This window comes from Heterocephalus glaber, unplaced genomic scaffold (assembly GCF_053883595.1).
Source record: "Heterocephalus glaber isolate CG9 unplaced genomic scaffold, H.glaber_assembly_v1.0 deba00001457, whole genome shotgun sequence".
NCBI lineage: Eukaryota > Metazoa > Chordata > Mammalia > Rodentia > Bathyergidae > Heterocephalus > Heterocephalus glaber.
In genome coordinates, this window is record NW_028258305.1 from 37,471,032 (window position 1) to 37,490,768 (window position 19,737).

Here is a 19,737-nt window from a genome sequence, read left to right on the forward strand (position 1 = left end):
AGATCTACCTCTGAATTTACAATTGTTTATCTTTATTTTATTCTTTATTTATATTTGGGGTTTTTCATATAAGAGAAATCATGTAATATTTAAGCTTGTATATCTGATTTATTTAAGATGGTCTCAAGTTATATGAATTTTTCTGCAAATGACTCAAGTTTATCCTTGTTTATGGCAGAGAAGTACTACATTGTGTGTAAATACCAATTTTCTTTATCCATTCACCTGCTGATAAACATACAGGCTACTTCCAAGATTTAGCTATCATGAACTGTGCTGTTATGAACACAGGTAGGCATGTATCACTGTAATATAACTTTACCTCTTTTGGGAAGATTCTTAGAAGGAGAATAGCTGGACTGAATGGAATTGATAGTTTTAGTTTTTTGAGGAATCTCCATCCTGATTTCCATAATGGGTGTACTAGGTTTGCTCCATTCATTATTTATTGAACAATTTGGCACTGCTGTCCTAGGCAAGGTTGAGGGTTGGCTGGGGAGGGGAGCTGTTGGGCATGGAGGGAGGAAAAACAGACACCATGATTCTTCTTTCCCCAAATAAACCTATAATCTATTGTACCTTTTTGGGGGGGGGGTACCGGGGATCGAACTCAGGTCCTTGCGCTTGCGCAGCAGGTGGCGAAACCACTGAGGTAAATCCCTGGCCCCAGTAAACCTATAATCTAGTAAAGAAGATAAATTATATTCGCAAATGATGTGACTCTTTTAAACTTTGTTTTTATTAGTATATGTTTGTGATATGTAATAATCACATTCATTTGGGTGGATCCCTACAACACACACACACCCCCAGTATCTTGATCAGTTCTGGTCCCCTCTCCTTCCCCCCGGATCCCTTTACCTTTTTCAAGTCTACTTCTCTGTCTCATGAGTAGTCCAAGTGTGGAAGGCTGAAAGGGGACTGATAGCTCTTTTAGCTCAAGAACTGATTGTTAGTTGGGCATAAAAGAACAGGGAAGCAGGCAGGGTGGCACACACCTCTAATCCCAGCACCTGGGAGGCTGAGGCAGGAGGATCATAGCAAGTTACAGGCCAGCCTGAACTCCAAGGTGAGTTCAAGGTCAGTCTTAACTACACAGCGAAGAAGATCCTGTCTTAAAAACCCATTTTCCTAACAACTGTTCCAACTCTCATTAATCACCTCCCTCACCCATCTATCCCCCATCATCATCTGATTGCCCAACCTCTGATCTGACAGAACAGAGCCTTCCACAAAGTGGCCCTCTTTTTCTCCCCCTAAAACCAAAACACGTACTCGGGTTCAAACTTGTCTCCTGCCTTGGAAAACGAGGAATCCTCTTAATTTATATCTACTCCTAGCCTCCTGTTTTCCACAAAACGGCTCCATTTCTTTCACCTTCACTTTTCTTCTACTGAATCTCCTCAGCCTTTAAAAACACTACTCCCCTGTTTACCCCTGATGTGGCTTCCCCTTCTGCTCACTATTTGAGCTTTCTTCTCTGTCCACAAACTGTGTCATCTACTCACCATCAGTCTTCACTCAAATGTGGCTCTGTCACTCCCACTCCTATAAAACTATTCTCTGAGGCCACCAAAAATATGAGCACCCAAAGGACTCTTCTCAGATTTTATGTCCAATGATGTTACTGGTTTCTAGAATCCAGAAAAGGCGCTGATATTTTACAGAATATTAACTCATTAAAGTCTATAAATACCCAATCTGGCAAACAGGCCAATTACAGCTGAAACAAATTGATTTGACCAAATCAGTGTTTGTAGATATAAAAAATTATGACCATTTACAGTCATATAAAGGGTCAGCCTTTTCTTTAAACTCTGAAAACCATTTGTAAAGACATCAATAAGACATAATTTTAGTGACTCTTTCCTAGGAAACCTCTTTGTAAGTAGGATGACTCATCCTCTGTCTGTTCCCACTATGCCATCACAGTCCGTAAATAACCTTACTTGTGATTCAAAGAGATGTAAAACCACGAGGTGTAATTACTTTGACTGAGTTTCCCTTCAGATTGAACATAACACAGAAATCTCAGAACAAGACACTATTTTTGGATGGCTAGGATGATGACAAAGCCAAGAGATCTTATTTTATCTTAGAACAAGTAGTAAACTGCTTAGGAAAATAATACTCTTAGAATACTAAGAAGGGAACAATTTACTCACCAGTCTTAGAGTATTTATAAAGTCATAACTACTGCCTTCACAACTCCAGCTCTTTCTGATTCATTTTCTGCTTTGTTAGAAGTCAGACTTCATGACAACTAAGACTACCTTTCTACCTTAGCTTCCAATGATTAATAAGATGAACTCTGCACTCTTAATGAGGCCAGGGTCCGCTGCAAGATATTTACCCCTAACTTTCTCTTCAAACTTCATTCCCAATTCAAATTCTACCACTTCTCAGGACCTAACTCAAAGAGCAGTTTCTAAACTCTCTCTCCCACTCTGTTGCTAACCACCATAGGCTTTCTCTATGTGGTACTTATGTACCATCACCATAGCACTGGATTACAACCAGATGCGTGTACCTCACAAATGTGTATACAGAGCTGTGTTCATCATAAATTTTTCTGATGCTATCACCAGTCTTCCTTGGTAACATAACATCAATTGTAAGACCCAGACCTTACTTAAAATCAAGATTATATATATTTATAAGTCATTTCCTTCAGAATGTTTATATATATTTATAATACGTATGACATTAAAAGAAAAATTTTATGAGCCCAGAAAAGAATGTTCAACTCCTTTTTAGGTATTACAGATTAAGGTTCTAAGTAATTTTCTTTTTTCCTTTTTTAAAATTTTTTAAGCCGGCTCCAAAGCAGGAAGGCAGACAAGAACTGCTCATGGCATGGCAGCCAGGAAGCAGAGAGAGGAGGGAGGGGGTAGGGAGGGGCATCAACAGGACACACCCCAGTGACTCACCTCTCCTGACCAGACCCCACAGCAAGTCAGCTATAAGTCCCCATAACACCCTCAAAAGCCCCTATAAGTGCATGATGCTTTGGGGACATTTGAGATCTAAACCATAACATGTGATGTAGAAAATAAACTCTATAATCTGAAAAAGCAAAACTATACAACTGAAGTTAAAGCCATGTGGCTTTATTCTTGCGGATATGAGTGATTTCCATAAAGAAAGGACAATCATTGAGTTTTCTTTTACATAGTCTCAACAATAGATTTCAATTTTTTTGAAGATACTTTCATCATTCCACTACCATGCTCTCGATTTTGTTTCCTATTTTCACTTAATTTCTTCAAAAAACATGAAGTCAATGAGAAAACATGCGCCAAGCAGCGCAGCTTTTATTTTCACATCAAGCTCCAAAGGGAACTGGATCCCAAAGTTGTCAGTGTCTGTGAATGCCTCTCTCAAAAACCCACTCCAGTGCTTGGTAATTTTGCCAACTACAGATTTTTCATCAAGAGATTTAATCTTAAAATCAATATCTGTACAGCATCTGCAGGCAACACATGGACCAGTGATTTTTAGTACATCCTCTCTCCTCTCATTCTGAACAGCATACTTTGGTAGACATGGGTGCCACTTCTGAGTAATGTACCCTATTGGAACACCAGGAGGAGCTTGAATTTCAGTCTCCTGTAGGCAGCAGGGGAAACAACAATCATCACACCTTAGTGGTCTCTCCATAGTTATGACTTCTCGGCCCAAATTATCAAGAATCCTCAAGGTAAAAGGCCTATATGGTCCAGAGCAATTTCGAGTGCAGCAATCAGTATCTTCCACTGCAAAGTAAACCCTCTGTCCAAGGCTGTTCTTAATTTCAAATTTGTTATTCATTTCAAAGCCTGTTAAGACTTCCAGAAGTTCAACTTGCTGGTGAATCAGAATCTGATCTATCTGACTTAAATATTCCAGTCCAGGTGGACAGTTCAATGGAGCTGATGGTGCTGGCATCCATGATACCCCTGTGGGTCCTCCTGGCTGATGATGACATCCTTGTTGATTTTGTATAGGAAACTTGGGTTGGACAGCGCCTGGATAGTCGGGTGGTGGGACTGCATAGTCAGTTGGGGAACCTGGATTTGCACCCCCGGACTTCGGAGAGCCAGAATGTCCCGGTCCTTGTGGTGTTGCTGGTGGATTTTGACTGGTATAGGCAGTTGGCGAATTTGTTCCCGGATGTGGAATATCCATTTGCATGTCTACTGCTGCCGCGGTTCTTGCTCAGGAATCCGCTCGCCGGGCGGTGCCTACGCCTCGGAGGGACTGTCGCCAACACCAGCGGCTTAGGTTTTGGTTTCCCAAAACCCGCGTGTACAACACAACTTTCTTCCCTGCCCCCACGCTGGGGCCTGGGGCCTCTATCTTCCGTGGCCGCGGCCCAGCTGGCGATGGGAGCACCGCTCCGAAGCTGGGAGGAGCTGCTGCCCTGCCTGCCTTCCTGCTCCTTGAGAGGCCCGAAAACGTTTGTCCTGTGGTTCGAGATGGATTGAGACACGTGTCTCCATCTGGACCTGGGAAGTCATAAACCAGGGAGTGTCCCTTTAAGGGAACTCGCTTAGCTCTGCCCTGGATTCAGGCGATTTAAGGTTACAGTTGACTAGGGGTCATCCTAGTTTGTTGGTGCTTCTTATTTCTTACTCTCTTTCTCTTTCTTTCCACTATATGCTGTTTTAAATATTTCAGAAGTCTAATGGGTCATATTTATTTAGAATGACATAAAGACATTCAGTAGATATTTATTATATTCAATTTTGATTTTATTACAAATGAAACAAGTGATCTTCCAAATGTAGCTGCATGTGCTGAAAAGAAGTGATATCTTACTCTTGATTTCCTGTTTTTCTACTCATTCTTCTAGTACACTTAGAAACAGGAACTGAAGGAATCACTCCTTTCCCTACATTCAACTGTGAACACCACCTTAATGGTTATCTATGCTTCCATTTTCTTAAAAGGGGAACAAAATAAAATAACAAAAGCCTAAGAAATCACCCTGGCAGGAGCACTGGTACCATTTAGAGATTCAGTAAGAGGCACCAAAAAGTCTGAGGTGTCTGGCCTTTACATTCTGAGGTTCTAAGTAATTTTCATGTACTCACACCAGAAAGAGTATGAAGTTCCTCTCCTGAGTGGAAGGAAGTACACTGTGGCCAACTTGGTAGATTTTATAATAACAGCATCTAAGAAGAATGGTCCGCAAAAGCAGGAACAGTTTGTCATCCAGCTTTGAGGAATGCTGCAGATAGATCTGCCTAAGAGGAATAGTAATTGTGCCTAGAAATGCCATTGTAAATCACCAAGAACTTAATGCAATGGGAAAAATGCAGGAGGCCTTTTATGCCTTGACTTCTCTGAAGGTCAGTGCCAAAGTTTATGTTTGATTAAATCTTTCTTTAACTCAGATAATAACACACCTTTCCTTCAAGCCCTGTCCACACAAATGTTATTACTTGACCTTGGTATTGTGGGCCACATTTTACTTACTTATATCTTTGCTAAATGCTATTTAAAATTCTGAGGAGAAAGGGAAGATATAAATCAAAAGGAACATAGGATTCTGAAACTTTTGTAGAACCTCAAAAGTTCTGTTAGCGTTTCTAGGTGGGATCCTAAACTACTTTTTGACTGACATAATACAAAATGAACCCTCAGAATTAGGAGTTTCTGAAGCCCTATCACTTCAAAGAAAGTGAGGGCAACCTGCACAGAAGGTGGCTCTCAATGTGCATTTCTCCCACTTAGTGTTGGAGACAACACCCCCCCCCCCAACAGCTAGCTGTTTACAGGTCCACAAAGACCCATGCACTACAGAGTACCTTAACATATGTTAAATAAGGGCTAGGCATTTAGCTCAGTGGTGCCACTGCCTGCCTCACAAGCACAAGGTCCTGAGTTCGATTCCCATTACCAAAAAAAAGGGGGGATGAGTGAGCCATAGTGTAACTTTTTGGATAAAGTTACTAATTATTGCAAAATGAAGCACATTAAAATATGCATTTTCTGACAGATTTTCAAAGTCAGTAATCATAGAAATAGGGGAATCCTGGAGTTACTCCATGGTCAAGTGTAACACTCTTGTGTGGAGGGTGAAAGCCACTGAGGACAGGTGTACTTTACTCCCCTGAGTAACTTCACTGCCGCAGACAGCAGCTGCATTAGAAACTTACTGGTGTGCACTCAGCACCTCACACTGTACGCAGGACCGAGTGGCCAGTGCATGATAACTGCGTGAGGAGTGGTTCGGTCGGCCCAGATCCTGTGACACAACGGGTCCAAGTGTTCTTAGTGGTTGTACAATCAGTGCAGAGAGCCTATATGCCTTTATGTTATGTAATAATATACACATAATTTTGCATCTTCTATAAAAATATAATCTAAATAGAATAAAAGGGAGAAATCACATGTAGAGAACCAATCAGACAACCTTCAACATTAATAAGTAAATAATCTCTACTTTAGTTTCTTGTTCTTCTGGGACTGTTTTCTTATCAGAATCCATTTTAAAAAGTGAAGGCCTGTGAATCTGGTCTGCATGTGTACACACACGCACCCACACACACACCAGGAAGATTTAGTACTGTTTTAATGTTACTTTGCAGTACTCAAAATAAACATCAATTGATTTTTGTTAAATGCAAGAAAAGTCCTTATCTGGAGAAACACAGAAGGAATGTTTTGAATAAGTAAGAAGAAAATCTACAAAGCTAAAAGAGAAAAGGCACAACCTTGATCAGTAATGAAATGGACACGCGTCAAGAATAAAGGAGAAACAAGGTAAGCCTTTTTTGGACAACTCCAAAAAAGACATACAACATATTCACAATAAAATCATATACTATAGAAAACCAAAATGCAAGCGTATGCTCCTGTTAAGATGAATTTCTGGCCTCAGAAGTTCATAGGGTTTAGATGCAGGCCCAACTCTCACCTTCGCTGAGAATAAATTTTTGATTTTCATATGAACAGGAAGCTAAAGTATATTGTTACATACACTTTGTATCCTCATGTGAAATCCTCTCATATACTTTGTCTCAAACAGTATTCTAAGGACATAAACATTTACTGTGCACTGGCCACTAAATGAGCCATAGCGAGTTCCCACTACCACCCAGGCCTGTTTGGCAGTCAGGGGAATCCGGGAGAGCACTGCAGTGTATGTAACAATATTCCTGTGGTCATTGCACCGTGCACAGAGGTTAGCACTCAAAGGCCATTCCACATGGTTTACTTACAGAAGCTTCTTCCAAAATTCTGAATTTTAAAATAAAGATATTTTATAAATGTCAGTTATCAACATCTCAAGGTGATACTCCTAAGAAAATAACTTAAACTTTATAACAGGACAACAATGTTTAGGCACAAACAAGGTTTTTGAACGAGTAAATTACAAGTCCATAGCTTTCACTCATCTATAAAACCAATAATCCTCTAATAGCAGAACATATATTTTGAGAATTGTTTTTATTAATGACACGTAGTCACCACCATCTACACAGTTTTTACAATGGAAGGCATATTATGGCTGGCTGATATTAGAAAAAGAGTCTATAAGCCCAAGACAGTTTTTCTTCCACTGAAGTCAAAGAGGTATAAAGCTATAAACTGCCTCTGCAGCACCATCTCAGGATCTGGAACTCATGGAATAGGAATATTAATACACCACAAGAATATTAAGAACCACATGTACACATTAATTTTCACTTGATCAAATGCTAAGACTTTATTCATCCATGTTTCTGTACTTCTATTAGAATACATAATCTAAAACAGAAAAAGTCACTCTTTTATCCTCTGCTAGCTCTAAAAAGAGGAGGGTATCTTAAGATAGTTATTATTGTCATCTCCCTCAGGCAGCCCTCTGGTACGGCCGTATCTCACCTCTGTGGCAATAAAGAGGTCCCACATGAATTAATATCTGACCAGTGTCTGATATCTAGGATGAAGGTGGCAGTGGTCACTGCTAATTAGGTGTGTGTGTGACAGATGCTAAAAATAGCTCATCTGTGGAAATTTTCACAAAACCATAAATTTATTGAGTACGTACAATATTCCTGGCACTGTATTAGGGTCTCAGACATAAAAATAAGACACAGTATCCGAAGGGAGCTCATATTACAAAGGAGCAAAAGTAATGATGACTAAGGAAGAATGTGATGACACTGTAGTAAGAAAAGGGGACCCCAGGGACCTGCAGAAACCAGGAAACAGAAGTGCAAGAGCCTTGAACAGGCTGGGAGACCAAAAGGAGCTACACACGTGGCCGGGGACAGTTGAAAAGAGAGAATAGCATGAGAAAAGCGTGTCCTACATGGCTGGGAAGAAGAGAGGGATGGTGTCACAGGAAAAAAAGGTTTAAAAGGCCACACAGACCAGGACCTTTGAACAGTGGTTCACTTACTATATGCAAGCCACAGTTTTGGCACAAATGACAGAATATCAAAACAAAACAATAAACCAAAAACGCATAAATCCCAATTGTCTTCGTAGCAACACCTTGGCCAACCTCAGTTCGGAGGCAGGGTGGCCTTTAATTTATGAATGAAATCTCATTAGGTTCTTTAGCTTCCCTAGGAGACGCCTACTCCTAGCTCTGGCTACTGAAGTAGCCTTTAAACCTGCACTTAATTTGTGATACAAAATATCTGTAGATAAGTGCTTCACAAAGAATATTCAAAATCTGAAAACTAAAAAATCTCAGGGACTGAAATATCATTTATGGAGAATGTCTGAAGGACATACAGTCTGTCCATACCATTAGAATCCAGAGACTAAATCCAGAGTCCCAGTGTCCTGAATACTTGTGCTGCTTTCTCCTCCTCACACCACTGCCCAACACGGGCGAACACCATGAGGCCAGGCAAACGGCCCTGACAATGTTGTCACAAGACAGGCATGGTGCTGCATGCTTGCAACCCCTGCACTCTGGAGACTGAGGCAGGAGGACTGATGCCAGCCTCACCTACACAGGAAATTCAAGGCTGGCCTGGACTACTAGACCTTTTCGGGAGGGGGGAGGCTGTTATATTTAGCATAAATATGTTGTTGAGGAGCACGGTGACCACAAGGTACAATGTCCTCTTTGTAAAGAACTAACTTATTTCTCTCAGGTCTTTCAGAAATGCTTTCCCTGAGCACAGGGTTTGCTTTAACCTTATGGACCTTGCTAATGATACCATTCAGCTTCCCTCTATAGAAGGTGCCAAAAGATCCACGCCAACTTTTAGACTCTTATTTTATAGGAATATAAAATCTTATAATACATAATTTGTATGCTAATTTCCATCCATTAAAAAAACTTTGACCCTTATTTTCCTTTTACCTTGATTTCTTTACACTTTGGTGCTGCTAAAATTATACATACTTATGTTTGCCAGTTTAAATCTTTTTGAAAAATGTATTGATGTTTGCAGTTCTTAGTGGTTACAACCCTCACATGCAGGTAACACATCTTCACTCCTTTTTCACCCCATCCCCCCTGCCCCCCCATCTCTTAGACCACTTCCCTTCTGCAAAAGCTCTCTCCCTATTTCCTATTGTCTGTCTTTCATGCTGCTCTTTAGGTATATTTTCTCATGCAAGAGAAAGTATGTGATATTTAAGCTTGTCTGATTTATTTCACTTAACATTATGGTCTCAAGGTCCATCTATTTTCTAATTGTCTCAAGTTTCTCCTTTATGGCAGAGTAGTACTGCATTATACATGATTACCACCTTTTCTTTGTTCATTCATTTGCTTATGGACAGAGGCCACCTCCAACATCTAGCTATTATGAGTTGTACTGCTATAAACAAGGGTATACATATATTACTGTAATATGATGTCTTTAACTCTTTCAGGAAGATAGCTGGAAGGGGAATAGCTGGGTTAAACAGAATGTTTTTTGAGAAATCTCCATACTGATTTCCACAGTGGTTGTACTAGTTTACATTCCCACCAACAATGTAGAAGATTTCCTCCCCATGCCAGCATCACCAACCTTTATTATTTGATTTCTTGATGATAGCCATTCTTTCTGGAGTCAGAAGGAACCTCAGTAGTGCTTTAATTCGCATTTCTCTAATGGCTAGAGATGTTGAACATTTTACTATGTATTTATTGGCCTTTTGGACTTCGTCTTCTACGAAGTATCTATTCAATTCAGTTACCCACATTTTGATTAGGACTTTTATCTGGGGGTGGGGTCCTAATTTTTAAAAATTCTTTATATATTCTAGATATTAGTCTGAGGAATAACTGGCAAAATTTTTTCCCATTCTGAGGTTGTCTCTTCACTCTGGTAGCTATTTCTTTTGCTGTGCAGAAGCTTTTAAATTTGATGTGATCCCATTCTGCCACTTCCAGTCTTTACTGGAACATAATAGGGTATAAAATTAGTGACTAATTGACTCCAAAACTTCGATGGGTATTATTTTATGCCAGGCTTTCTGCTGAATGCTGAAGATGAAAAGTCAACAAAATCGACTTGATTCTTATGGTCAGGAAACTAAGAATTAAGGGATAGAACAGACAGCTACACAAGTGATAATACAGCAGGAAAACCTGGACATACACAAGTATAGCAGAGAAAGTATTCACGTAGGGAACAAAAAGCACAGGCCTCACCAAGCCCAAGAATGATGGCTCTCAGGTGACACCCACCGCTGAGCGGGAGGAGCTCAAGAGCTAGAGGAGCTCAGCTTCACAGTGATGGTGAACTTTTCATAGCCTTCAATGACAACAAACATCGCTGCATGTGCGTGCCACAGGTTCACCACCACTGGGCGAGGGCAAGCATGGAGGAGGAGGAGAGCACCGTGCACTCTGGGGAAGGAAAGGGGTTCCAATGTTTAACGGTACAACTGGAGAGATGGGACAGGTGACCAAAGTGAGCTGCTAGACCACTGCAAAAAAGTACATTTAACCTTGGAGTGCTATGAAACCCAGAATTCGGTAAAATGATTCCAGAACTAGGAAGAGCAGCGATATGATAATTCAGGGAGGCACAACAGATGCTTAGGCCATGATGGCAGTGAAAAAGAAAAGGGTTAATTCGAAAGACATCTAAGAGGTAGAATCAGAAGGCCTTGTTTCAGATTTCACTGCCTGTAAGGCAGAAAGGGGTCAGCCAAGAATGACTGCCAGATTTCTGGCTTGAGCAACCAAGTCAGTGAACCACAGAGGTTGAAACAAAGGCTCGCAGCCAGACTCCTAGTTATGTCATTTAAGAGCTGGATAATCTTGGACTAGTTATTTAACTTCTCCTTACCTCAGTTTCCTCATGCATGAAATGGAGATGACAGTAATCCCTCCTCCTAGAATTACTGTACTAATTCAAGTGAAGTACATGAGCACTTGATGTTAGCCATTATCATTCCCCTCCTCATTCCCCTCCTCCTCCTCCTCCTCCTCACTGGCATAGGGTATACAGGAGCAAAACAGTTTAGAGGAAATGACAAGTTCAATTTTAGACCTACTCAAGCTGAAGTACCTCCAAGCAGCAAAAGGGATATAACTCTGAACTAGGAAAAGGTTTTCAACTTAGATTTAGAATATATAAATATATGGGTGATACTTTAAGCCACCAACCTAAATGATGTGGCCCAGAAAGAATGTGTGGAATGAAAGAACAAAGGAACCTAGGAGAGCCTGAAGAGGAACAAACTCAAAAACAAAAACAACCAAGTGGGCAGAGAGGGAGGAGGAAATATGATGAACCAAAGGAAAAATGTTTATCAAGATGAATCAATAGTGCTAAATGTTCTCAGAGAAGAAAGAAGATAAAGTGGAAATGTGTTCACTGGATTTAGAAATAAAATCTTTGCCCTTAATGATCTAGATGACCTGGCCTTTGCTGTCCTTTTAGGAATGGAAGGTAAAATGCATTAAAGCAGCTATTAATAAAGGTCTACTGTGCTAAGTAGGACTCCTCTTAGAGAGGAACAGGAAACAGGGGACAGACTCTTGGAGGACTCTTACAGGAACAGTATTTGGAGGTCAAAGAAAAGAGCAAAGCATTACAGGCTGTAACCTGGACAGACATAACCAGAGGCAAAGTTAAGAAAACAAAAGACACAGTCAGGAATGGTCAGTTAATTCAAGTAGTTTGGACCGCATTGCATGAAGGGGCATTCTGACCAGTAAAATTTAAATCACAGGTTGGAATTATGTTATAAAGTTTCAATCATGTTACATGTAAACATTCACACTATACTAAGGTAAATCTAAATGTTGGATAAAACAGGAAGACTGTATGAAAAAATGCATACAATATTTCTGAGAACTGGTTACAACTATGGGTGCCTTTACTTCTTTCTAATTAATTTTCCTAGTTTTTATTATAGAAAAGTACACTTATTATTTAAATACCAAATACTAGTATCTTTTTACAGAAAGTGAACTGGTGTAGAGAAAAATCAAGTCATGAAGCTATTTTTTTTTTGGTACCAGGGATGGAACTCAGGACCTTCTGCTTGCAAGACAGGTGCCGGAACCACTGAGCTAAATCCCTGGCCCCCATGAAGCCATTCTTGAGACCTAACGGCTAACAGGTAAAGAAAAAGAAAGAAGCACAATTAGAATGGATTGATAGTTTCAATGTTTAGACTCTAGTAGAAACATAAAACAAGTAAACAAATGGTGAAAATTAAGATGCTTGGGGCTAACGTTTTAGCAATTATTACAGAAACAATATTCGTATAATGTTACATAATTAGTGTTATATTTTCAGATAAGGGTGTGTTTTCCAAGTGTGCTCTAAGAAAATGGAGGAAAAAATGGTAAATGCAGTATTGAGAAAAATAAAAAACTTATAATAAAGAAAATCCTCTATATATCTTCCCACTTTAACAAAACTCACAGTAAAGCCAAAGAGATCAGAGAGAAATCTTGGTATGGGAGGGATTGTACCATCTGAAAGAGAAAATCTGTGAACTTACTATAATGGAAAAAACAAGGGGATCTGTATCAAACAGATCTAACTTCAACTTACCCCCACTCAGCAGTCATATTAATTACCCCGGTGCAAGTTGCTAAAGGGAGCCAGTCTCAGCAGAGGCAAACTCCCACCTGGTTTAGTTGGAAGAATTAAGTGATAAGTATGGGAGTGGTAGGGAGTGGAGGGGCTGAGGGGGGGCCTGTGACCCAAGATCTATCACCAGGCTGATTCAGCAGGTCTGGGCTTGGACATGAGTATGAGTGTTTATAAAAATCTCCACGGATGACTCCAATGGCTGGGAAAGATAAGGAAACACATGCATAGTACAATGCCTGTCATGTGGTGGATTCTTGTAAATTTTAGATGGTGTTTTTATGTACAAACGTAAGGCTTCCGTGAGTTTTCATTAACTTGGTCATGACTTCACTAAACACAACGTAAGATCTCCTTTAATGAGTGGCTTACAGTGTTTGCTCTCTTGCTGGGGAGAGGGTGGTGTTAATTGAACCAAGAAAAGAAATGTCATTTATGGCCTAAAGCATGGCACCTGAAGATTCAACATGAAGAGACCCCTAAGAATCCTGACGTGTCATACAAAATTCTGCAGAAGCAAATTGGAATAATTTCTGCTTCAAGGTATATAGATCACCAAGTCATTCAGGCGACTTGTGTGCTTACCCACTGATCAGTATCCAAATCGCACTTAGGTTTCGTTGTACTTTATTTATCACCAGCAGTAGATAAAGGATTTATTCCTTGTGAAATTACCTCAAAAGAAAGTCAACTGCTAATCTACAAAAGTATCTGCAAATCTGGGGAAATGCAAAAGGTCTCAGAAAATACTCTAGCAAATGTCAAAGGTCTATTGTACAGTCACATTTTTTAACATAAGGGAAAGGTCTTATTGTATTTCATAAATAGTTTCCAGCAATAAAAGGCCACATGGAAAGGTCAGAGTGCATGGTATATAATGCACCCAATATTTCAATGGTTTGTCTGTCTGCCTTTCTCCCCTGCCCCCTACAACATTCTGGCTGTTAGGAAGCATAACTAAAATGCAGTTCTGGGAGAGATTCACTGACTAAAAGGAGTGTGAGCCACCCAGAGTGGTGGCCTCTGCTGGCCATTTTTAGTCCCCCACTACACAAAGCAACTACAAAGACTGGACTGTCAGCAGGCAGGCATGAACTGAGAAAAAGGTCTAACAATGCAGTCAAGAGACTGAGCTGTCTACAGTTGATGTATTCCTTTTGCTTTCAATTTTCTCTGAGCAAATGAGAACTCCTATGGACAAAAATGAAAGAGCCAAACATAGGCTACCAGGTGTTAAGTAAGCAATTCTCTCTCCCTGAACACAGAATGAAGACTTTTTTTCAAGTACCCTAATCCTGGGGGAATTTATTTTTTCTTCAGCAGGTCACTCTGTATCCCCTAGATTAGTGGAAAGACTGCATCCTTCATTTCTTTATATTTAGAATTTATGCAAGTGAGTTAAATAGGAATAGAAATATAGACTGCCTTAAATTTCTAAAAAATCTTATTTCAAACCTACAACTTATATGTAACTACACAATGACTTAGTCTTAATAAACAAGCTGATGTGCTTGAGTGACTAGACCTAGTAACAGACAAACGAGTCACAACTATCTGGGCTGTTTAATACCAATGGCCACAGGCAACCTCCTTAAATGCTGTCTCCCATGCTACAACACAGGCCTGAAATTCAGCTCCATGGGCTGATTCTTCCTAGGTCCCTGTGCAGGTCCGCACTGGCTTGACTCTGTGGCCTTCCTTATACTCTTTCTAAGCCACTCTTGTCTCTTTAGGCCTAGCCAGATCACATACAGTCTCTAACGCCAAGGGAAATTCAGCTTCTTCCAGAAGCCTTACTTCACTATCTTAGTATTATATGCCCTGGGCTGCATACTGTTTTTGTTTGATTTTTGTTGTTTTGAGGCAGGGTCTTGCTATGTAGCCCAGGCTGGCCTTGAACTTCTGGTGATCCTCCTGCCTTGGCCTCATAAGTGCTGGGGTTACAGGCCTGCGCCACCACACCCTGCTGAATGCTCTCATAATTATTCAGCATAGTTATAAACACATACCCTAAGACTTGTTTGATATTATTTTCAATATGGATCTTTTTTGGAGGTGGTATTGGAGGTTGAACCCAAGGAACCCTGAGTTACATAGCCAACCCTTTTTATCTTTTTATTTTGAGACAGGGTCTTGCTAAACTGACCAGGCTGACCTCTAACTTTAAGTCTCATGTTTGAGCCTCTTATGTAGCTAAGATTACAGGTATGCACCAGCACGTCCATCTCAGTGTGCATCATCTTTATCTATCTGTGAGGACTGTAAACTTCTTGAAAGCAAAGTCCCATCTCCGACAGGGCATACTTGTAAATAGTTTCACTCTCCCTCCCATAGTTACTCTAACCTAATTTTAAATTGTTTCAAATGTGCACACTTTTGCCACCTAAAGGTGAAATTAATTATTGCAACTCAGTAATTGGTAATTGGTTTACAAAATGTAAAACAAAATCAAATAATGGATGGGCCAAATCATTATTTGTCGTCAAAGAAGAATTAAGCTATTATTATTAAGCACGATGAAACACCCGAGGTTATGATGAATATAAGTAATTTTTGTGCAGTGATTAACAATTTAAAACTATGTTATGGATTTATTATCCCTGTGTAATTAAAAGAAACACAATGAACTTTCCTCCTGTGAAGCCTCTTTCCTCTAAGTCAGCAACCGAAGTTTGAGTCTGAATTATGATCACATATGGAAACGTTCTGTGATTAGAGGTACATATGAAACAAATCACCCAAGACAAATATCTATCAGTGTAATATACAATGTCTTGAGAACACAGCAGGCCACACATGTATTTTTAGTCAAAATTTTAAAATATTCTGTGCAAATAATACTGACTAAGCCCCTTCTGTTGGTAGGGCATTCATATCCTCAAAAAAGTTATGATCTAGCAGGACTATAAAGCAAGTACACAAATGGTGGAAATCAAAGTACTGAAGGTAAACCTTCTACCATTATTGTTACAGAAACACCATATTTGTATAATGCCACATGATTGGTGCTACACTTCAAAATAATTGTGAATTTTCCAAGTGCTCTCACTCTTGGCGAAAAATACCCTAACCAGACACACTGAAACTACTTTCCTTGTTTTGTATTTTCTCTTATTCCATACTTCCTGCTACAACTTTATCCCTAACTTCCTGATGTCCTAACATTTCACTCGCCACTTGTACTACGCTTGTACTAGCTGCCTAGTAGAGAGCAGCAACAAGTGTGAACAGTAAAGAAATTATTTTATGGTAATTTGTTTCAATATGTGGTCTCCAGGGTTCCAGCTGAATATTAATTATAAGTCATTTGTTTCAGCAGCAAACTTCCTTTCCACACAATTTATCATCAGTGCAGAGCTCAGATGTGTCAACATCAGAAAGCTGTGAGGCGCCCTCTGACTCCTGGATTACTTGTCTACAAGGGTACTCTGGACTTGTAGCCTCTAAGATCCTCTCCACCTCTGATCCTGAATGAAATTTTTCCTCTTTCACTGTGCCCCAACCCCGCTCACTACTGTTAAACAGGTGCTTTAGGGTTTAGAAATTTTGTTAACAAAATTCATGCTATAGAAGAAGCAGCAAGTTACTGCAGAAAGAGTGTGCTATTCAGTCAAACTATTTCAGTAACTTTGATATGGTTTTTTCCCCCCTCAATTTCTGCTCTGGTTCTGCACCCTGAGTGATAACTATTGTCTAGGATTGTCATAAGGATTAACCGAATTTAAGTATAAAAATACCATAATTTCTTACATTCAGTAAAGGCTGTATTAATGATATCTGCTATTACTGTTTTAACAATCACCAACGTATTTCTTACATTTATTATTACAGTGTGTAGATCGCAGTCTACATTTCTAACTTAAGGTAAAATGAATCACCTGGATAGGCATCTAGTTTTCCAACTGAAGCAAATGGGATCATCTGTGTTGCTTTTTTTTTCTTTCTGTTTTTTTTTGTGTGTGTGTTGCTTTTTAAAAATACTGATATGGGGCAGGGGATCAGTTCTGGCAGGAAAAGTGACTAATTATGGTTGCTGACTCTTGTTCTGCTGAGTGTTCCTCAAATGTGCAGGAAAGTTATAATTCAATTTGCTACTAAAACATTTTCTAGCTTTCAGACCTTTAGAGATATCCTATATCCTTCTAAACAATCATCTCTCAATTTTCCTGCCTATGTTTAGAAAACTCTTTATTAGCAAAGGATGTGTTCCAGAGTTATGCTTTGCTTACAGAGAAACTGGGTAGACAAATGTGTTCCATGTCAGAAGTGCTTTAAAGAAATCATATTATTGACTGAGAAGGGTGAGTCTAAGTTAGATACCACAATAAATGGCACATAAAAAAAAAAGAAAGAATCAAGCACTACCACGTTAATGTCTTGGTGCCTTGCCAGTTTACTCCAAGGTGGCAAGAACTACCACCTCCATAAGCTTCTGAAGGAAGATAGGCACTCACTACCCACAGACAATGGAATGTTGCCCACAAGTCCGTGCCAAATTAGTAGTGACCACAGTATTTCAAACACAGCCAAATTAGTAGGATAACAGTTTTGGTTTAGGGTATCAATGTAATTTTTGAATTGTTAGTACACATTTCTTTACAATCATGGGTACTTAATAATTGTAAAGAAGCCTCACTGTGGTAGGTTATGCTTTCCATCTTAATGCCATTAGGGAAAGAAGTAAATTGTATACCTTTTCTTTTTTTTTTTGGTACTGGGGATCGAATTCGGGTCCTTGCACTTGCGAGGCAGGTGCCGGAACCACTGAGCTAAATCCCCAGCTTTATACCTTTTCTCACATAATGGTTTGAGACCTTTCATGTTAGGCACAGGCAGTTTTATGAGAGTGTAGCAATTACCAGATGAAGATTCTTATTTGTCATAGATGTCCCCACTGTACAAAACAGGTTGCGGGAAATCAGAGTAAAGAACTATTTATAAAGTTTAGAAATTTTAGCCACTTTCATTACAAAACAAAAAGTACATTTTGAGATGGATGCCTACCTTCTCTTAAACGGTCTACCACAAAAGTAAAGCCTGTAGTTCTTGGATGTATGACATACTCATATTTTTGAAGTCCATTCTTTTCAGCAAAATCATTACTTCGAGCCTTGCTATTTTCTGGAAAAAAAAAAAGAAAGATGATTGGAAACCATAAAAGGAGAGGTAAAAGACATGTATTTTTTAAATGAAAAGATGGCAGTTAATGTTCTGTAACTACTGAATACAATATATTGATATGATTCAAACCTTTTAGCTAGTCCCTTACAAAGATCCCAGACAATCTAATGTAATTTTTTAAATTTTATAACAAGGCATCAAAAGATTTTAAATAAAATTTGTCTGAAATTTGTATTCAATTCTTTAAATTGTTAGAATTCATGAAAGTTAATATAATGAAAAGTAAAATAAGAAACTAAAATTTTCATAAAACCCTTTTGTAATAAAAACAAATTCTAAAACATAAAACGCTAATATAGTGAAAAACTAATACAAGGTAAGAATCAAGACGTCCAGAAGAAACAACTGGCTCTCAAATGTATCAGCTCAACATTGTTTTGTTACTCGGTACTGGTACTGAGTCTGCCGTGCAAGCTACCTGCCTTGCCCAGGCCACAGGGCTGGGTGATGTTACAAACCCAAACCACTCCACAACACAAGGGGGACATGATTGGCACATTCTGGACACACATCTGAACATGGTTTGGCTGAACACAGTTAGGAGTCAAGTATATGTTCCAACTGCTGGCAAAAACTGCTTTTTCCATTCCATGAGGTAACTTTACAAGTTCCAAGAAGAACCAAACCCATTATTCAGCAAATACATTTGGAAAAAGTAAAGTGCTCAGAAATGTGGGCTCAACTGCTGGGAGAGATCATGCAATGCTTCTGATGACAGCAGATGTGAAAACCTGCAATCCTCAGCTGCACTCTGAAGTTTACAGATTTATGCCAAGCACAAGAAAAGTACCTAAAAAGCACAGGTTTCCTAGGAGTAAATTTAATATCACTGAGTTTCCCAACTTCCAAACATCACAGATGCATGCCACATTATGAAAATATTCAAAGAAGACTCGTAGGAAGGTATTAGAATAGAGGAATTGAGTCAGATACCCTCAGATCTTCTCCAAATAAAAAGGAAAGGCCCCAACCACAGCAAATTAATAAGCTGCTCTCACATTCAACTGGGAGTCTCCTGGGCATGGGACTACAAAACAGGATTCCTACCACAGGCAGCTGACCGAACTTACATGCAATTAGGAACCCCAGAGACACCACAAAGATGAGGAGTGACTGGCTGCTGGCTACTCTGCTCTTGTCAGAAAGCTGGGGATACTCAAGATAAAACGGAAGTCTTCCGTACGTGTGAATACGAGTATAAACAGTTTCAAAATGTGCAGTCATGATGTAGAAAGGTAGAAATGGATTAGTTCGCAGATTTTCCCTCACCCCTATTTCACTTACCCATCCCCAGGCCTGTTGTTCTTGGTAACCTCAGCAGCATCCCTCTTTCTGACCACAAGCTCCTGCCTGTGCGCTCTCTCCCAGTAACTCCCACCCGCACTTCCTCTACTTACAGCACTTGGGCCATTCTCAGCTCAGACACCCAGGCGCATTTCCTGCTTCCCTTTACCAAGAAGGGCTCCCACCCACGTGCTCCCACAGCTCCCAGCTTTGTTCATTTAGTTCTTCCTTAACCCCAATTTAACAGAGCAGCTTGCCCTACCCACCTTCTATCAAATAGCTCCTTATC

The 19,737-nt window shown here is 39.7% G+C and overlaps 1 protein-coding gene, 1 long non-coding RNA gene and 1 pseudogene across 10 annotated transcripts in view; 1 reads left to right on the top strand and 2 right to left on the bottom strand.

Annotated features, from left to right (window-relative positions):
* The window catches only part of LOC110347935 (uncharacterized), a 107,053-nt gene that overhangs the window by 57,750 nt on the left and 29,566 nt on the right, over positions 1-19,737 (top strand). For both annotated transcript variants that reach the window (XR_015453207.1, XR_015453208.1), the window contains exon 2: positions 12,404-12,504. This is a non-coding gene — a long non-coding RNA (uncharacterized LOC110347935). The remainder of the gene's footprint in view (positions 1-12,403; positions 12,505-19,737) is intronic.
* The window catches only part of Lclat1 (lysocardiolipin acyltransferase 1), a 103,117-nt gene that overhangs the window by 53,649 nt on the left and 29,731 nt on the right, over positions 1-19,737 (bottom strand). For all 7 annotated transcript variants that reach the window (XR_015453205.1, XR_015453204.1, XM_021253686.2 and 4 more), the window contains one exon: positions 17,988-18,104. Coding sequence is in view for 5 of the 7 variants with exons in the window: in XM_021253686.2 (XP_021109345.1) it covers positions 17,988-18,104 (117 nt within the window). In the remaining 2 variants the exon portion in view is untranslated. The remainder of the gene's footprint in view (positions 1-17,987; positions 18,105-19,737) is intronic.
* LOC147827036 (phospholipid scramblase 1 pseudogene) lies at positions 60-8,615 on the bottom strand (annotated as a pseudogene). Its single transcript, XR_015453206.1, has one exon. The product of XR_015453206.1 is annotated as a phospholipid scramblase 1 pseudogene (transcript).